Source organism: Carettochelys insculpta, chromosome 24 (genome assembly GCF_033958435.1).
Source record: "Carettochelys insculpta isolate YL-2023 chromosome 24, ASM3395843v1, whole genome shotgun sequence".
NCBI lineage: Eukaryota > Metazoa > Chordata > Testudines > Carettochelyidae > Carettochelys > Carettochelys insculpta.
This window is the reverse complement of record NC_134160.1, coordinates 4,311,947-4,331,323: the sequence shown is the minus strand read 5'-3', so window position 1 is coordinate 4,331,323 and position 19,377 is coordinate 4,311,947. Positions and strand designations below refer to the sequence as shown.

Sequence of the window (19,377 nt, the reverse complement as noted above, 5' to 3'; positions counted from 1 at the left end):
TATAAGTATTAGCCAACAGCTGCATACCTAGAATAATCTCTCTGGTTATACAGAAGCAGCAGTCACTGTGGCTTTGTAGATGCATTATAGAAAAGTCCACTTTGTGTCTCTGCCAAAGGGAGGGCATACACAAAGCTAAGATTTCCAAGGAAGTAGCTGCAGTAATAAAAACATACGCATGGTACACACACAACCATAGCAATTTTGGACTCAACTGCCTCATGGATTTTTGTAGATCTAACCAGTGCTTCTGAAGTCTGTGCTGGCTTCCTTCTTCCCATTCAGATTCCATGCCTCTCCCTGAGCAGAAATGTGTTTTAACTACAGCTGATAACCCTATCCTCAGGTTCAACCCAGTTTAATAATTCTCACCTCCTGGCCTTAAATATCAGCAAGAATGGGACTTGGGAGCACCTGCTACAAAAAGTCAAGGCCCTCTGATGCAGAGGCAATAAGATTCTTGATTAGCTGTGGCAGTAGTAAGGATAATCTCCTTCGCCAGGCTTCAGCCGCTCCCAGCTGCAGTGCGGATATATACCCCAGTGGGTGGCATTCACAAGGTTGGGCTGGCAGAAGGCAGTGGTGAAATACTTGAGGCAGCACACTGTAGCAGGAATTGTTGCACTGGATCATGCTACAAAACCCAGCATCCTGCATCAATAGCCACTGCCCACTGCTTCAGAGGGAACACTGAGAAAAAACAATTCTAAAGCAAACTCCACAAATCCTCATCACTGGCAAGTTCTGAAACTGTTTGAGCTCATCTGCAGAACCAAAGGAGACTTGGCTAGCTCTGCTCCTGTTCCTTGGACTGGAGAAAGAGAGGTAAGTAGGACAAGAGAGCCAGACCTCCCGGCTTTCAGTCCCACACATGAATACCCTCACCCAAATAAGTCCTACAGTCTCTTTGCTACAGTTTCTCTATGGGAAGCATCAGAGGAGAACCTGAAAGGGGTTAGGAGGAAGGACACAGGGCAGAGGGAAGGCTCTTTCCATGAATGGAGATGCCTTGGGTGTTACCCCCTTGAGGCACTGGGATACATTAAATACAAAGAAGAGATGAAGGAAAGAAGAGGGTGGGGGTTAATGCATAGACCTGAGAATACAGTTGTGTCTGGAACAGGTGGTGCTTACCTGGACCCTGGTCCCAGAGGCTACCTTAAGCCTTGTTTAAGGGGGTGGGAGAGGTTTGCACATGGCTCCCTCTCCCCCTTGTTCCTTTCGGTGCTACTGGGGCCCCGACCACTGTTTCCGGTTGTTGTCCTTCGTACCAGTTGCCAAGACCCAGGGGTTCTATGGTTACCAAGTTACCATGGTTTGTTGCTTTTCATTCCATTCTGTACTCACAAAGACACTTTGAAAAAAGTTGTCTTTTGGTCCCTGGGTAGGAAGATGCTTACAGGTGGGAATGGGCTCCCGGGTCCCACGATCAGCTCCAAAGGCCCATTTCCTCTGGGACCTTTCCCAAGGCACATCTGGATCCACCAGAACACTCCCCAAGACAGCTTGGACAAAGCCTGTCATGAGATCTGGAAACGGGTGCAAGGGTTCTCTGAAGAGCTCCACCCTACGTCAACGTCACCAGTTCTGCAGCCTACCTGTTGCCCAGTCTTGTCAGCAGAACTCCTCCAAGGAGAGGGCAGCAGCTACCTGAAAGAGTGAGTGTTCTCAGCATGTCAGAAAGAAGATCACTGACCAGCTGCCCCGTTCCCTGTCCTCTCCTCTTTCTGTATTATAGTAGCATTGAGAACCTACGTACAAACAGCCTAGGTAATCTCTCAAATGAGCTGAGATGAAACACTGTTTATTTTATCAGCATCAACCCAGAGGGCAAAATGATTTCCTTTCCTTCCACACATCCATTTTTCCTATGCAAAACACCCTGTGCTGCCTTAGCCACATCTGTAATTCTGAAGCGCAGCAAGCAGCTGCCGCATTCAGTTCCCCATAACAGCTTTTTTTTTAAAAAAAAAATCAAAATATTTACAGTAAAAAGCAAAAGAAGCCTTGAAAAAGCAAAGCAGAAAATTAAAATGTTATACTATAAACAGCTGATCTTGACAAAGGAAAGCTGAATTTGGCAGAGAACTTTCTTCTGCCAAGTTTCTCTCCATGGGGTAAGCCATAGGGATGGAAGAAGGTATAGTTTAAGAGGGAAGTATTTATAGTATTCTCTTGAAGCAGGACCAGGGGGTGGGGGAATAGAATTTGCAAACCCAGCAATTAAATTAACAGAGGTTGGCATTTGGCAACTCCCCTGATTTTAAAGCAAAAATGCAACAAGATCATTCACAGTTGCACAGACTGGGCCCAGCCTGCTTTGAGGCAGTAAATAAGTAACATTAGAGCTGGGGAAACTGAGACTGAAGGGGAGGGATTTAACCAAGGCCATGAAATGTGCCGGTGATGTGTCCAAGAACAGATCCCAGGAGTCCTGACTTAATTCAGTGCCCCACCCATGCTAAGTGTATTAAAATCTCAAAGGAAGTTCATTTCTCCTCTTGCATCCGTGTGAATCTGGAGTAACTCCACTGAAGTCAGTCTCCAGAGCACTGTTGGGTTAAGAGAAAGGAGAATGCAGGCCTGAGCATCTTTATGAACCAGATGTTCATCACACCTGTTAATGCACTAGTGGAAGGTGCTCAGATGTTATGGCGAGAAGGGCAGCGCAAGAGCATCTACAGAAGAGAATTAAACTACTGCAGGTTGAACCTCTCTAGTCCGGCACTCTCTGGACCAGCAACCTCCATGATCCGGCATGATTTGAGTTGGATGGACGTCCACTTAGATGGGGTGTGGCCAAGTTTCCTGCATCCCATAAAGTTTGTTTACAGCCACTAATCCTGGCTCTCAGTGTTCTGTGCTGTTATTGAACTCTAATTTATCCCTAAATGTCTAAGAGCCCAGTAAACTGTAGAAATATTGACAATTCTGCTAGATAATATTAACCTCCCACGGTTCGGCACCAGTCAGGTCTGGGGGTGCCCGACTAGAGAGGTTCAACCTGTACTAACAATCAGAATTTTAACTCCTTCCCTATTGTAATAAGTGACATGACCCTTAAAACACCATGTTTTTGTTGATTAGCCCTGAATTGAGTGGGTTCTGCAAGGGCCGCCAAGCTAACCTGATTCTTTGCCCTGAAACAATCCTACCTGGGGAGACCAGAATGTAAGCTCCATGCTCTCTCTCCCTGCTTGGCATCTGTGCTGGGTAAGCATCCATAAGCACCCTGGAGCTTCTGACCATCTCAACCAAGAGAAATTGGACTGAGACCCATCAAACTTGTTCCCCATGCAGTGAGAGAGGGAGTGAGATTCAGTGGACAGAGAACACTATGATTCAGACACAAGAGACCTGGGTTTTCAGGCCCACTGATGGGGCGGGGGGATGTGGTAAAGGAGGCAGTTGCCCTCGGACCCAGCATTTCAAAGGGGCCTGGAGCTCCAGCCGCCGCCACTCACTGCGACTTTGGCAGCTGTGGCAGGTGGAGCTGTAGGTGTTTTTGAAACACTGCAGCAGGAAGAGTGCGTGTGGGTGGGGGCAAGCAGCACTGCAGTCCAAGTGGCACTGGGGCCCAGATGCTCTAGGCTCCACCCCTTCTGCCCTTAGCTCCACCCCTTGCAGGGCAGGGAGCCGGGCCCCCCCTCCCACCTAGACCTGGGGCCCGCAGCAGCAGTCGGCCTGCGGGTTCTCCTGACATCTTTAGTGCTGGGCTACTGTGCAGCCGTGGTCAAGTGACCTCTCCCATGCCCTCAAAGCCTTAGTCTTTTCTGTTTCAGGCAGGGACAGTCTCTCGCTCTGCATCTGCACAGTGCCAGGCACAACAGGGCCTTGATCTTGGCTCCTATACAAGTAATAACTGAACTGTGTTCAGATAGGTTTCAGCTATTGGTGCCCAAATGCCAAGACCTGCTTTGCTCTACTCATATAAATAAGTCTGGAAACAAAGCTGCTGCTCCAATGGGATGGGGAGACAGTTCAAACCCAGCCCATTGTTTTGACACAGATCCGGGAGGTATCAGTGTCCTTCTCCAACTGTCAGGAGATCCATTCTCCCAGAAGAGATTTTGTAAAACAAAAAGCCAAACAAATCAAACACATAATTTTTGCAGAAAGCCCGTAAAGATACATGAATTACCTGATTCGTCATCTGCAGTAACACTCGGGGCCAAGATTACTCCTAGTGACTTTGCCTCAGTTAGCAATCTTTAATTATTTTAGAATATTGACTTCTGCCAGTCCCTGCTACATTCATTTTAAATGCAGCTGGAATCTTTTGAACAAACAGTTTCACTTTCCCAGCTTTGTTACTGGAATATTTGGACAGAGGCGGTTGATGAGTTGCTGGAAACATCCCGACCTCCATTACATTTTACATATTGTGAGAACGTTTAATGGGCCCATCTGAGATCAGGCAGAACCCCCTTTTGTGAGGTGTTTTTGCACATGTCAAGTAACAGACAGTCCACTACTTTGCAGAGTTTACAATCTGAATGGAGGAAGCAGAGAGGAAGGATGGATGGGTCAGTGGTTTGGGCCCTAGTCTAAGAACCTCGTTTCAAGTTCCTTCTCGTTTGACCTTGGGCATACCATTTACCTGCAGATACGCAAAGGGCCCTTAATATCTTTGAGGCTCTGAGCCTTAGTATGTTCATGCTTCAGCTCCCTAGCTATAAAATGGGGATAACAGCAGCACTCTGCCTCACAGGAGTGTTGCGAGGAGACTTAGATTAAAAGACTGTGAGGCAAAAGGTGCCATTCAGGTACTACAACCGAAAAAACGAAAGCTGATTCCACTTTATAGATGATCCACTACAGCTTACAGTGAGACTGCAGCAAGGACAATTTGCATAGTACCTGTGCCCCCTTAATTATTTGTATTACCCTAGTAGCTTGAGGGCCCAGATGACATCAAGGCCAGACTATTTGGTGCTCAGACATATGGTGAGTGACAGTATGTTTGTCTCAGACCAGTTCTCCCAGGGCAGGGCATGGAACAGAACACAGGTCTCCTGACTTCTAGTCCCTTACAGTGCTGATTAACAATACTGCTCCAGACAGTTATATCTATACATGTGAACGCACCCCCCCCACCGACTCGCAGAGGATTCTTCTTTATTTCACCCCCCTGACACACACCTTCCCTGCACCCTTGTGAGCTGTTCCCTGTTTCTCTCCATTTTTTGCTTCTTGGGTCACTATGGTTTCTGTCCAATCCAATCTCCCTTGCCAAAAAACCTTCTGGGATTAACATTCCTACCCTTTCTGGCTCAAAGAGACACGGTGGGCCTTTAACACCTGCCAACTTCTACTTTGGCTCACAGAGCTGGTTGCCCACTGAGACTGTTTTACATCTATCCAATGGAATAGCTACATGGGGTCATTTTCTAGCTTTTGTATTTTAGCATTAAAAGTAGCCTGTGGTCACCTTACTTCATGGCAGCACCACATTCACCAGGAACAGGCAGCAGCAGAAAGAACTCAGATCTCCCTCCTCCCACTCCCAGACCTCACCCCAGAGACACAGGTTCTCCATCACTTGCGCAAAAGCAGCAGCGTCATCAGCCATCAGAGCATTACTGAAAACACTGCTGTCAGATCTTACGGGCACTTATCTAATAGCGCAGATTTGTCTGCATAGCTATCTCTCTTTACAGGCAGTGGATAAGGACTGGTGAAATGATCATACAAAAGAGAGGAAGGAAATTCTCGGCAGCATCTTATAACTCTGAATATTCTCAAGACATTGTGGTTCTCTGGATGTGGCTTGCCTGGAGCGGCCCAAGTTCCAAGGCAGTCACCAGGGTGCTCCGGTTGGTCCTGGGGTGCTCCTCCTCCTCTGGCTCCATCTGTGGGAGCAGGGTTCCTTAGCACTGTCCACAGGGACAGATGGAGGGGAGGCATCCTCACCCCTCAAGAGGCAGTGGAGCTACGTGAAATAGGGGTAGGTGATGGCTCCTGCCCCTGACCTCTGGCCAGCGTCCTGGGCTCAGGCGTACCCCTGCCAGAGCTCTTTTACTTTGGCCTGCACCTGCTCCATCATGCAGGTGGGTTGGCCCCATGCCACAAGGGCAGTAGCCAGGTACATGGAAAAGCATTGTGCCTCTTTGCGGAGGGCTTCAAAGCATCAGTTCATTGGCCCGTAGGCAGAGGAGGTCGTTGACCACGGGCCCGGTCGAGGATGGGGCCCAGCATTTTGTGCACCAGTGGGCCTCCTGGGACCCCTCCAGCTGGTCCCCAGAGGGCTCCTGGGGCAGGGGGTGTCGCATGCTGGCTTGGTTCAGCTGGACAGAGTGGCTATGGGAGCACTGAGCTGCTTTCCCACTTTCAGTTTCCTGCCACAGGGTTTCTGTGTCTCTCTGCAGCTTTAAGAATGGCCAGAGGCAGGGAGCACAGAGCTGTTAATTGCTGTTGACAGCACGTCCCCTCAGGCCAGCTGGCCGGCACCATGGACAACTTTTCTGTTGAGTGAAGGACCTCCCCCAGCGTGTCCATGCTGGCTTTCTGTTGACAGATTCTGTTGAGAGAGGCGTTCTGCCTCATGGGGGAATGGCAGAATGATGTTGACAGAAGTGCCACAATTCCATCAATTTACTGTTGACAGAAGGCATTTGTAATGTGGACACTCCACGTTTTGTTGACAACACTCTCTAGTGTAGACGTAGGCTTAGAAATCTCCCCCCTACAGAGGTACTTACGGCACTATGATCAAGTCACCTCCTAAACTTCTCTTGGATAAACAAGATACATTGAACTTCTTTAGTTGCTCACAGTAAGGCAGGATTTCCAGATCCTGAAGCCTGTTTGTAGCGCTGAATCCTTTCTAATTCGCTGACATCCTTTTGACACCAGAGCTGGGCCCAGTCTTGCAATAAAGGCCTCCCTAAAGTACTGTGGAGAGTAGTGTTAACGTCCACTCAGTATTCCCCTGCTGATACCTCCAGGGAGCACATCTGCTTTCATCTCCCAGTGCAATGCACAGGAGCTCAAATTCCACTGGCTCACCACCATGACCCCTGAGTGCTTTTCTGAGTCACTTCTGTCCAAAACACAGCCCCCTCTTATTAAGCGTGATTTGCGTTCTGAGCTCCTTGGATGTACAACCTTGCATTTATCAGTAGACAGCACATGTTTGAGTGAGCCCATTTACCACTTCACCAACGTGTGAGTCATCAGTACACAGTACCAGCAGGGATTCCATGTTAGATTTCTTTTCCCTTTATGTGGCTATGAATGGCTTTGCGTCTCTAACAGCCTTGTTCCCAGCAGCCTTTTACTCTCCTCCTTCCTGTATTTACTATCCTTCCTGAGGTTTGCTTTCCTGTCTTTATCAACAACTCCACAAGAGATTGTAGCTCCTAGATTCTGAAAAAGTCTCAGGTTGCAAATCTCTGATGGGTCCCTTTGTGCAGAGTGCACTGGCACTGGAACTAGAGGTGTTGGGGTGCCACAGCACCCCTTGGCTTGAAGTGGTTTCTATAATATACAGGATCTATAGTTTGGTTCAGTAAATAATTCCAGCACCTCTGAGCAGGTGTGGTGCGGACTTCACCAACTGACCCTTCGCTATTTTCCTGGCACATTCTGGGATGATTGGATTGACTGCAAGGCTGGATGTGATCAGAATACAGTAAACGCTTTCATATCTGGCATTCTATCATCCAGAACTCTCAAAGAACCACCATGTTTACCACAAGTAAATTTTCGTTATGTTTTCCATAGCTACAGAATAGTGACTGTAAATACAAATACATACAGCAAATACAATATAAGTTTACAGTGTACAATAGTACTGTTATTGGTAAATAAAGTACTCTGCACACATTCCTAATCTTGTTTTTCTTTAGTGTTATGCATTGCTAGGTGTACCTCTCTATTATCCAGAATATTTGAATATCAGGCAGCCTCCTGGTGCCGGGGCTGCCAGATATGAAAGTTTACTGTACTTGACCCACCAAATCTTTATACAGATGCTTACCTTTACTCACGTGAGTAGCCTCACTGAATTCAACGGCCCTGCTCACATCAGTAAAACCACATGTATATAGTTGCAGGATCAAATCCCAGATCTGTACTGCAAAGGAAGCTTTGAATTGCAGTGAAAGTCAGATGTGGAGAGGAAGGTACTCTTTTATGAATGGTAAACAGACTGCACTTCATGACCATCCAAAAAATAAAAACCTGTCCCAAAAGTAACCAACTGTTTCTCTCATTCTCATGGTATTTCACTGGCATTTCTTGGTTATTTTATCTTAGGGAGGGGAGAGCCAGGCAGCTTAAAAACACCAATAATTACACAGCGATTCCATAATCAGCTATAATTAGGTCAATTTGTAATTGAGATGAAGAATTTTGGCAAACTATTTATATGCACATGTTTATAACCCTGGCTCTATCATCCCTCAAGCCAATAAAAATAACTAGTTTAAGCACTGAGTTACTAATCACATTTGGTAATAAGTGAGGGGTATTTTAAACAACCACACTAGAAAGATCCATAGTTAACCATGACCATGAATGTGCCCATTTCACCACTTGTGCCATTAACAGATTGCAAACTCTCTGGGGGCAGGGACTGTATATTATTCCTAGGTTTGTACAGCTCCTAGTGCTCTAGGATCCAGGCCCAGAAATGCAGCTTCTATGTCCTAACATAAAAGCAAATAGTAACACGGCTGGTAGGGCTGAATGAGTGGAAAAAAATTAACTCTGTGATTTAGTAACATTTTGCATTCGGTTTGTACTGGTGTGTGTGGCTGCAAAAGATGCAGAGCAATGGTAAACTGGGCCCAACAGATTTTAAAATTATCTTTAAATTGAGGAATCCAGTCCTGCCCCAGAGCAGGGGGCTGCACTCCGACCAGCTAGGCTAACAGCCATTCATGAACCTAGCTTCAGGGAACTTGCTGAATTCACATGGAACTCATTCCAGGGCCAGGCTCTTTGACTGCAGTGGGAGTTGTGACTCTAAGCACTTCTGGAAAACAACCACTTTCAGGTCAAGGGTACTGGTGTAGGAGGCTTGCTCTGCACACCCCACAGGTGCAATATGAATAAAGAACTTGAATGCTGAGAAAGAGAGATTTGTATTTCACGTGGCAGGTGACTGTGCATTCCTATTAGACTTCAGATTCAGGGCTCTGTGCTCCCAACATCATCTGGACTCTTACACTTAAGCCAGTTTCATTGCAAGCTGCACTCTAGGACCACATCCAACGCTTCCTTCGCACCTACTCCCAGTAAACATTTGTTCTCCTATGAGTTTGCCTCCCTTTGCAAAGGACATAGCCAATATCCATTGGTCTCCTCAATGGCCAAAGGTCGGAAAGATAATCAAATGGATAATAGGCTGGTGGACTGTCTGGGAGACATTACCTCACCCATCTTGCCTCTCTGGAATCCTAGAGACATCATTATTACTAGCTGACAGTCTGACGTAACTTGGGCCTAATTCATAAAGTCAACCGTTTAAAAAAGCAAAAAAGAGCCGAGACCTTAAATTAGATGTTAACAGGCTGCCAAATCCCTGTGGTGATAGAGCCGGTGATATTCTAAGAAAGAAAAAAAAAAAGCCAACTCTTACTAATGCTTCCAGATGTATCCATCACTTCACACTGACTCTACAGAGATTCTAGATTTCAGAATGGCATCCAGACAGAGTGACAATCTTAGAATTGTATTGCACGTTGAACCTCTCTAATCTGGGACTCTCTTGTCTAGCAACATCCATAATCTGGCATGATTTTAGTTAGCTGGATGACCACTTATCATGGGGGTGGCCAAGTTTCCTATGGTCCCACAAAGTTTATTTCCAGCCACCAGTCCTGGCTGTCAGTGTTCTGTGCTGTTGTTGAGCTGTAATTTACCCCAAAATGTCTTCTGAGAGCCCAGTCAGCAGTGGAAGTGGTTGGTAATGCTGCTAGACAACATTGACCTCCCATAGTCTGACAAATTTGCTGATCCAGCATTGGTTAGGTCCAGAAGGCGCCAGACTAGAGAGGTTCAACCTGTACAACAACTATATGTACTGTTGTAGCATCTTATACCTAGACCAAGACCCCATTGTGCTAGGCACTGTACAAACAGAATGAAAAAAAATAGCTCCTGCCCCAAACGGCTAGGCCCAGTTTTCTGTGAAATCTTTCTCTGATTTGGGTCACATCACTTCATTCACCCGTGCTTCAGTTTTCCATCTGCGCAGTGGGGAAAATTTGTCCCTACCTCACAAGGGTTCTGGAAGGATAAATATTTATTCGTGATTATGAAGTGTTCTGAAACTCTAGTGATGAGGACCATTTAAGTATAGTCCCCCAATAGAAGCTTCAGTGTGCTTATCTATCCTAGGGCTTTCTGTCCTAGACCACGCAGATTGTGATGGTTGCGTTCAAATTTCAATTAAAAAGGGGGAGGGGACAATTTTCTCTCCCCATTTTTCAGCTGATTGTCAGAAAAAACAGCCTCTAAGGCCAAGTGAACTGATTCTGAACTTAAATTGGCTGCAAACGTAGTGGGCTTGGCACCAGTTCACATGCCCCTGTTGTTGACCGTAAGTCATCTTCCTAGAACAGACAAGGCTTGGATTTCCTTTTTTAGCAGCAATAGATTTATACACCTAGAACTTACTTCTTCTAAGCACTTCTCTCATAGTGATTCTTTGCACTCTGACTAGGTGTTTAAACCAAGAGGTCTGTAGTTATCCTTGTTGAATGCGCATTAACCATGTTAGATTTCTCTCTTTCATGTAGATCCTTGGAACAGAACAGCATCAAAGATGAGATTTCCCTTCTGGTGGAACAGGAGTACTTGAGTCTTACCCAGGAGAACATTAGCGAAACAGAAATGCAAGATTTAGAAGGAAGGAAAAAGCATGCCCCTACTTTAAATCAGACTTCTTCAAACAACAGCCTCATCCTGCTTCCTGATAGGGACCAGTTGCTAGATGAAACAGAAGCAGTGGAAAGCATGTACAGAGCCATGATGGGAAGCAAAGAAAGAGAGATGAAACTAAGGTCTCTCTGTGACTCGCAGCTTTCTACCAAATCCACTATCTCTGGGATTTTGCGCCCTGCAAAATGCACGTTTAAGAATGACAAAGATAAACCAGGGGCTCTGAACAGAGAGAGCAGTATGTCACTGGCTCCATGTCCACTGAAACACGTAGAGGCTGCCAAAGCTCCAGATAACCAGATGGTGGTGGAGGAAACCAAGCTGACCAAGGACTCCAAGGGACGCCAAAGTCACACGTTCGATTCCCCTGTCCATAAGGAGTGTGCAGTAGTGCCTCCACCTTCCACAACAACAGAGAGCCAAGTACCGGGGCAGAAAAAGCAACTCCCTGTGTTTGCCAAGATCTGCTCAAAACCTGATCCTGACTCAGCTACTGAGGGACTTCAGAACACAGGTAGGGGGTGCTTGGGAAGCATCATTTGGGATTGATGGGGAAGGAAAAAATAAAGGAACCACAGCCAACATTAAATAGGAAACGATCTCCTGAGCCATGTTCAGTCCCCTGCAATTACAGATAGCCACAGACAACAGGTATGGTATTCGATGGTTCTTAACCTTTCCCATGCTGGGATCCTCACTTCCATACTGGGACCAGCTCCCAGCATTCTCTCTGTCACCCCAGCAATGCCTCTCTCCCAGTTAATATGGGAGGTGACCTAATATTGAGAACCCACAGGCTGGCTGATATGATACTAGTTGTTTAAGGAAGACAACTTGAAAGTCTCTAGGAACTCACCTAATATCTGCAGCACTCAATGCCCACCCGGTGAGAAATAAATCTTGCAAGTATCTCTTTTCTTATGGATCAGCAAGGGTACAATTTTCATGGCAAGCTCAACTGGGCCGAGCAAGGAGCTTGGTTCAGTGCCAAGGGAAAACAATAGGAGTCTTTCCATTGACTCCAACAGGCATTGTTTGGGCTTATGATACATTCTCTCACACTCCGCGAAGGCAGAGCTTGCTCTCATGGGCCATGATTTCTAAAATTGATTCAAGTATTTTTGGGGCCATAATTTGTTCAAAACCCAATTTTAGACTTATTAAAAAGGGGCCAGAAAATACTGAGCACGTATCTTCTGAAATTTCCTATAACATCTTGCATGGTGGGCACTGACCATTAATAGTCTCTTTTGAAAACCTTGGTCTAGATATGTTGCAACCCCGAGATGCCACAAAAATTGAGGGCAAACTAAAAAAGCTAGTCAGTTTTCTCCCTAACCTTACAGAGGGTTTTGAATGTAGTGCAAAGGATCTTGTTCCCTTTTTACTCCAGGGCGGTGTCTAGACTAGCCCCCAACTTCGAAAGGGGCATGGTAAGTAGGGTGTTGGGAGATTACTAATGAAGTGCTGCAGTGCATATGCAGCAATTCATTAGGCTAAATCTTCCCCGCTGCAACTTCAAAGTGCCAGCTTGTGTGTAGCGGCAGGTCAGCCATGGGTACTTCGAAGAGGCCACGCTACTTTGAAGTCCCTTTACTCCTCAAAATTACAGCCTAACTGGAACATTTCATTCAGCCTTACGACTGAGACAGTTAAATTCCCTGTATGGTAGGGACTGGGTGGATGGACCTACTAATTAGAGAATTTAAAGTGCTAAGTGTTGAATTTGGGTCTCAATACCAGAACACTGTAGCCAATAGAAATACCCAAGATCTTAAGTAAATTTGGTTTGCAGGCAAAACACACCCTTTCAACTTTGGCTGATCCACACAAACAAAAGTTCTGTGTGCCCTGCTTAATAATGCCTTTAACCTTCTTTTGTTTTACAGTAACTACAGCAGCACCAGATAAGAACAACCTCAAATACAATGGGAACATTTTCACACCCCGTTTTGCTACTGCTTCAACAACTGCATCCTTAAGCCAACCAGTGTGGCTCAGTCTGAACTATCCTCCGCCCCCCATTTTTGCAAACCATTCAAACTTTACACAGTTCCAGGTAATATAAAAATAAATGAGCACCTCTCTCATTTGGCATGATCAGATCTAAATCGCACAAGCACATGGGAGCAAGCACCACTGCTCCAAAACTGCCTGCATTTCAGCACCTCATTAGTATTCTTCGATTTGACCATTAGCATGGCCTTTTTGAAGTTTTTAGTAAGTGTAGACGTAGCCCTGATAATGGCCAGGTAAGTTGATTGTGGGTAAGTCATTTCTAGCTATGCAGATGCTGTAGCTAGAATTGTGTATCTGCAATTGACTTACCTGCCTACTGTAGACCAAACATTAGATCTAGCTCTAGATCCCATCCTAACCTCATGCCAAAGTCTTATCATCCCTCTGGCTTGTTCACACATCCTCATTTTCTTCTACAGATCCCACCACATCTCGCTCTTATTTTCTGAGCAAAAGTGAAAGGAAAGAGCCCGGATTGCACTCAGCTCTTTCTCTGCACCAAACTGTTTTGCTGCTTAGCATCAGTTTCACATAAGGCACGGATAGCAGTCGACGGTTTTACAGATAAGTCACTCAAGGCAGCAATTTGTACCTTTTAAACTAAGAGTGGAGCCTGCTCCAGCAATCCTGCCGAATTGGGCAAGCAGCTAAATATTTAAGGCAAGATTTTAAAAGCTGCCTATCTCCCACTGAAAGTCATTCAGCATTGGGCTGAATTGGGCAACTAGGGATTGGGCATTCAAAGAGGCAACTAGGGATTCACTGGGATTTGGACACCTAACTCCCTTACACCACTTTGAAAATCTCACCCTTAGGATTAGGTCCTTTTGGGAGGCTTCAACTAAGCCTGTAATTTTGTGGGTGCACTTTTGCACCCTGTAGTCAACCCCAGATACTTTTAATAGGCATTCACCATGTGAGTGTGCAATGCATAATTAATCCTCTCATTGAGCTCCATGGTAAGTTGAACTCATCATAAAATAGGATGGACAGTGCAGAACCTATAATAGAGGTAAAGTTGATGGACCTGGATTGTTGGCACACATGACTGTATCTGGACTTTATGGGCTAAAGCCATGAGCTTCTACTGCATGAGCTAAAAGTCAACTGTACAGCAGACTTCCCTCTCCCTTCTCAGTGACCTCAGTGCCTCTGGGTTACATTGAGAAGAGACCTAGACTTGGGGAGTCCAAGAGTAAAACCTTGGACAAATATTAACTAAATTCAGCTGGAGCAAACAACATATCCTTGAAAAGACAAAATAAACTGAAATTATTGCATGAGAATAGACCCAGTCAGACCATTTTAAAGTCATATTTTAAAGTCATATTTTATGTATTTCAACAGGGCTTGTACCAGCCGAGAGCACGGATCCCATACCAACAGACTTTACACCCTCCCTTAGGGTGCTATTCGAGACAGGTGTGTCTAAGTGCTCATAAATACACTTTCATTTGCAGAACACAGGTGCTAGGCATGACAGATTAGATGGGGCCATTTGTCATGTGGCATAACCAACTTTGGTAGGTTCGCAAAGAAAGATGTGGGGGCCAGGTCTTGAGACAAGGTAAATCAGCATTGTTACATCAGCTTCCATTAGCTGATGGCCTGGCCCTGAGCCTCAAACCATATTATCCAATTATGTATGCTCCATTTACCGTTAACTTGGAAAAAAAAGCACTTTCCTCTCTTTGTAACAAATGGTACAGTCGGCCTCAAGAAACTTCTTGAGTTTCTTTCACAAGTGAAGTTTATGAATAAGGAGAGGAACACTGCATGGGCTGCAGAAATATAAGCTATGACAGAAAGACACCACAGAGAGCCAGAGGGTCTTGGGATGTCACCAGGAGAACTGATTTCATACAGGTCTCTGAAGCTCCTCTGCCCAGAGTCCAGCTGACTTCTCAGGGTGAGGGCAGGGGAGGTGCAGGGGGAGATAAAGTATTAATTCAGGAAGAGCTAAAGTGCCATCACTTTGACAGGACAACAATCCTGGGGAATTCTGCAAGGTCCTGCAACACCTACAGTATTAGCCCAAAAGGAGGGGGGGAAAATTATTACTGTATTCTACAGAATGTTACCAGATGTAATAGCTTTATCGACCAGTGGCTCAGGCCCTACCATGGCTAGAAAGCAAGAGAGCTGGGTTCCCCTGGCTTTGCTCTGTGACCTTGGATAAGGTTTTCCTGTGTCCCCTCCTCCTTGTCATGTTTCTTGCCCATTTTGATTGCAAGTTCTTTGGACCAGGAACTTTACTGCACAGCATCTGCCATAGGCAGGCCCTGCTTTGGTCAGAGGGGTGGACTTGATGACCTCCTGAGGACTTCTTCCAGCCCTAGGATTCTAAGTATTGCTATTGTGCTGAATGCCCTGCAGGAGATCTGCATGACTCCACAATTTCTTTGTACAACAAACAATAGCAGTTAGGATGAGGAGCCCTTGTCAGGTTTGATATCCTTGGAATGTTTTGTGCCATTGACAATGGTTCTCTAGGAAGCGACACCAAAAAAAAAAAAAAAAAAATCAGTTGATTGTCATAATGTCCTTAGCTTCTTGAGAGCTAGAATTTGGAGGTGCTAAGCACACTTTCAGCCCCTTTGAGATCCCTTGGAATTGAAAGTTTCATTCACCTGGCCAAAAATGTTGTTGGGTTAGAGAAAATATAATTTTTTGTCTCCAAAAAGTCCTCATTTTACCAAAGTCAGACATTTCCACTAATTAATAAAGACCTTTAGAACATAAACAAAATTCCAACAGCCCCACAGTTATTTTAAAAAGGGTGTGTGCGTGCAAAAGTGTCATGGAATAGTTTCCCTTTGAAATACGCTTGAACCTCTTTAATCCGGCAACCCTGGGAAATAGGTTTTGCTGGATTAAAGATTTTGCTGGGCCAGGGGAGGAGGGGGAGGGGGCTAGGGTGATTACCTGCACCAGTGTGCCCCTGTGCCACTTCTAGCCTGCTGCTATGGGAGCAATTAGGGACACCTGGTGTATAGAGGTCACAGTCTATAATTTCTGAATTTCAAAATTTGAAATATTTCCTCCATTACTAGCTCCTATTAGCACCAGCAGATTGGGCTGTAAAAGGTTTTATTTCACCAACTTCTCACTCTTTGTTTCTCTACCCTTTCTAGGTAACACCATACAATCCACAGCAGATTTTCCGGTCACCCTACACCCCTTTACTGAACTATATCCCTCTGGTCCAGCCTGGTTATTCATACCAGCAGAGGAACCCACCCAAACCATCTAGCAGTGTACGTGAGCCACCAGCAATGGCGGGTGATGGGCCACAGTACCATTTTTCTCATTCATATGGGTATGTTCACACCAATGTGTGGTCTAGTTCTCATAGCAGGGGATTGTTTCGTGAGTTACAGTAAAAATACATGAAGCCGCTTGAGCTAGTTAGAAAATGGAATTTCCATCCAGCTGAAATTTCAGACTGCTTTTAACACTGAATTAGAAAAAAAAAAATCAAAATTTACAACAGAACAGTTTCCAAAAAACAGATTCAAACACACAGACAGGTTTTCTTGAGATATTGTTTAATTGTTTTATTTCTGTAAGGCTGGAACAGTGTTAAGAGATAGGTGGGAAAAGTATAAGATTTGGGTGCAGAGAAAAGCAACAAAAATGATTAAAGATCTAAAAAAAAAACCCCATGACCTACTAGGGACGATTGAAAGAACTGGATTAGTTTACTTTGGAAAAGAGGAGACAGAGGGGACATAACAGCTTTTCAGTACCTAAAAGGTTGTTACAAGGAGCAGGGAGAAAAATTATTCTCTTTAACCTCTAATGGCAGGACAAAAAAGCAATAGACTTAAACTGCAGCAAGGCAGGTTTAGGTTGGACATTTAAGAAACATTTCCCAACAGTCAGGGTGGTCAAACACTGGCATAAGTTGCCTAGGGAGGTTGTGGAATCTCCATCACTGGAGATACCTAAGAGCAGGTTAGATGAACATCTGTAAGGGATGATCTAGATCACTGTTTCTTAAACTATGTACCACAGAACACTGGTATTCTGTGAACAACTTGCAGGCGTGCCACGAGCATCTGACACTGCTTTGATATCATACACTGATGGTATAGATGTTTGGTTATTAAAACCAGATACACTGTTACTTCTTCATTGCCATACCACCTGATTAAATTATTTCATTCTGGTTCTGCTGGATATGTTGCTGGTTTTTTTTTGTTTTTTTTTTGGTCCGACAAGTTTTTTGAAGAAAATTTTCATAAGTGTTCTGCATTAAAAATATTATTTTTGGTGGTCTGTAATCTCAAAAAAGTTAAGAAACAATGATTTATATGGTGATTGGTCCTGTCATTAGACTAGGATCTGGACCCAATGACCCCTTGAGATTCCTTCCAGTTCTAGTATTATAGAAAATTAAGTATGAGTCCAAACAACTGGAACTGAAGTGAAAACCAAATGTTTTACCTGTCTAAAATCAGAATGATTTATTTCAATACTTGGCCATGAAAAACACCATGAGTACATTCATGTTCCTGCAGTGTTTCGATTTCAACAAAACTACATTCTCCAACAGAAAACTCTCCTATCAGCTCCATCCCTGACTTTCATTGTATATTCTGAGGTGAATTGTTGTTCAGCTGCATAAGCCATTCAGATGCAAGATAATGGTTTGTTTAAATAAAGGAAAAGTCATAAGAACAAAAAATAGATAAATAAAAGAGCATATTGTATGTGTGCTTCCTCCTCAGCATCAGGCCTGCCTTGCAAAAATGACAACTTGTCCTTATAGACAGGCAGGCTTAGAAATATAGAAGGTCACTACTTTGAGAACAAAATGTCATGGTTACCCAGCCACATGCATCAAATTTGTGATAAAACATTAAAGTACAGGTGGAATTTATCTGAATTTCTAGGATTTTTTCAAATTGTGACAAATTTTTTCAGTCAAATTCATGGTAGGGGACAGGGCAAAAGTTAGGCAAGACCTTTGTGAAAGATATTTTTCCCATTTTTCAAGGGGCTAATCATGTTTTAAATTCCTGTAGAATTTATGGAGCCCACCAGCCAGGCCTATGAACCTAATACCAACCTAAGGTCCCTGGCGGACTTGTACAGAGGCAGCTGGTAAAATGCCAGAGGACCACTCAGTTGTAACAGCGGGAAATTTTAGAGGAAAAAAGAAAAGTATCCTACACGTCCTATGGGTCTTAGATCTGGATTTTTAAAGGAATTTAGACATCTAATAACACAGAGACTTTCAAAAGCACCTTGCTGTACCTTTAGGCATCTGAATAGAGGATTCAGATTTGTATCTTCAAAAACAACAAGAAGTCCTGTGGCATTAAAGTGGGTGGATCAGATGAAATGGGTCTTTGCCCACAAAATCTTATGCTCCAAAATATCTGTTAGTCTATAAGGTGCCACAGGACTTCGTGTTGTTTTTGAATACAGGTTGAACCTCCCAAGTTTGGCATACCTTGAGACATGACTGGTACTGAACTAGAGATCTTTCTGAACCACTAGAGGTCAAAATTGTCTAGCAATTACCAACACTTCTGCTGCTTACTGGGCTCTTACAAGACATTCAGGGGTAAATTAGAGCTCAATAACAGCACAGAACACCGAGAGCCAAGAATGGTGGCTGGAAACAAACTTTATGGGACCGTGGGAAACTTGGCCACGCCCATGCGAAGTAGATACCCAGCTAACTAAAATTATGCTGGACCATGGATGTTGCCAGACCAGAGTGCCAACCTAGAAAGGTTTAAACTGTACCTTTAAAAAGTCAAGATTTGAAAGGTTTTTGTAGACAAAATGCTCAAAAGGAAAGGGGAGGAACTGCACAGGAAATCATAATGAAACAGGTTTTGATTTGAATGTTTTTCAGGTTTAATTCTACACCTGGTGGAGCTGTGAGGACTAACCCATACTTCTCTCCCAATGGAAATGGTATAAACTTTTAGATCATCATACTTTTTGACACATCGTTTGGAGACCATAAGGCTTCAGTCACTATTAGGAATTCTGAGGTCAAATAAGGACTTACATTTCCCAAAGTGCAGATTTCTCTCTAGAATGCGTCTACATGACTTATACATTAAGAAAAAGCTACACAACAACTCATCTGAAAGAGGAGAGTTTTGTTTAGTGGAAGCAAATGAGGTTGTTTTTTTTTGGTAAGATGGTGAGAAATAAAAAATGTTTTATTTATGACAGATGCCCAAGCTGCTTAAAATTGAATTTTGCTGTAATAAAGATGATGGATATAAAAAGGATCATGCCCACAAATTTCAGAGGCAATAACTTGAGTCATGTATTCAAAGAAAGATTAATACAGAGGCATTCAGTAGCTACATGGCTTGATTCTGGGGGTGAAATGTTTGTGTCTTGTATCTGGAACTGTGATATTTATCTAACTTTTAGCGTTAAGAAAAAGGAGACCAGAATGCCTTTATGATGAAAATTATATTATGTTCCTTGTAT

General features: G+C 44.3%; 1 protein-coding gene across 1 annotated transcript; it reads left to right on the top strand.

Moving 5' to 3' along the window:
* Positions 1-1,392: 1,392 nt before the first annotated feature.
* C24H1orf94 (chromosome 24 C1orf94 homolog) lies at positions 1,393-18,857 on the top strand. The gene is made up of 6 exons (XM_074976618.1): positions 1,393-1,658; positions 10,749-11,404; positions 12,780-12,949; positions 14,257-14,331; positions 16,044-16,228; positions 18,782-18,857. The coding sequence occupies exons 1-6, from the start codon at positions 1,393-1,395 to the stop codon at positions 18,855-18,857; spliced, it is 1,428 nt and encodes a 475-aa protein (XP_074832719.1).
* The last annotated feature ends 520 nt before the right edge of the window (positions 18,858-19,377 follow it).

Bases quoted from the DNA above. Each gene is read 5' to 3' on its own strand.
- C24H1orf94 (XM_074976618.1), top strand. From the start codon at position 1,393: ATGCTTACAGGTGGGAATGGGCTCCCGGGTCCCACGATCAGCTCCAAA. The intron at 11,405-12,779 runs GTAGGGGGTGCT...TTTGTTTTACAG, and splicing joins TGAGGGACTTCAGAACACAG to TAACTACAGCAGCACCAGAT. The intron at 12,950-14,256 runs GTAATATAAAAA...GTATTTCAACAG, and splicing joins CAAACTTTACACAGTTCCAG to GGCTTGTACCAGCCGAGAGC.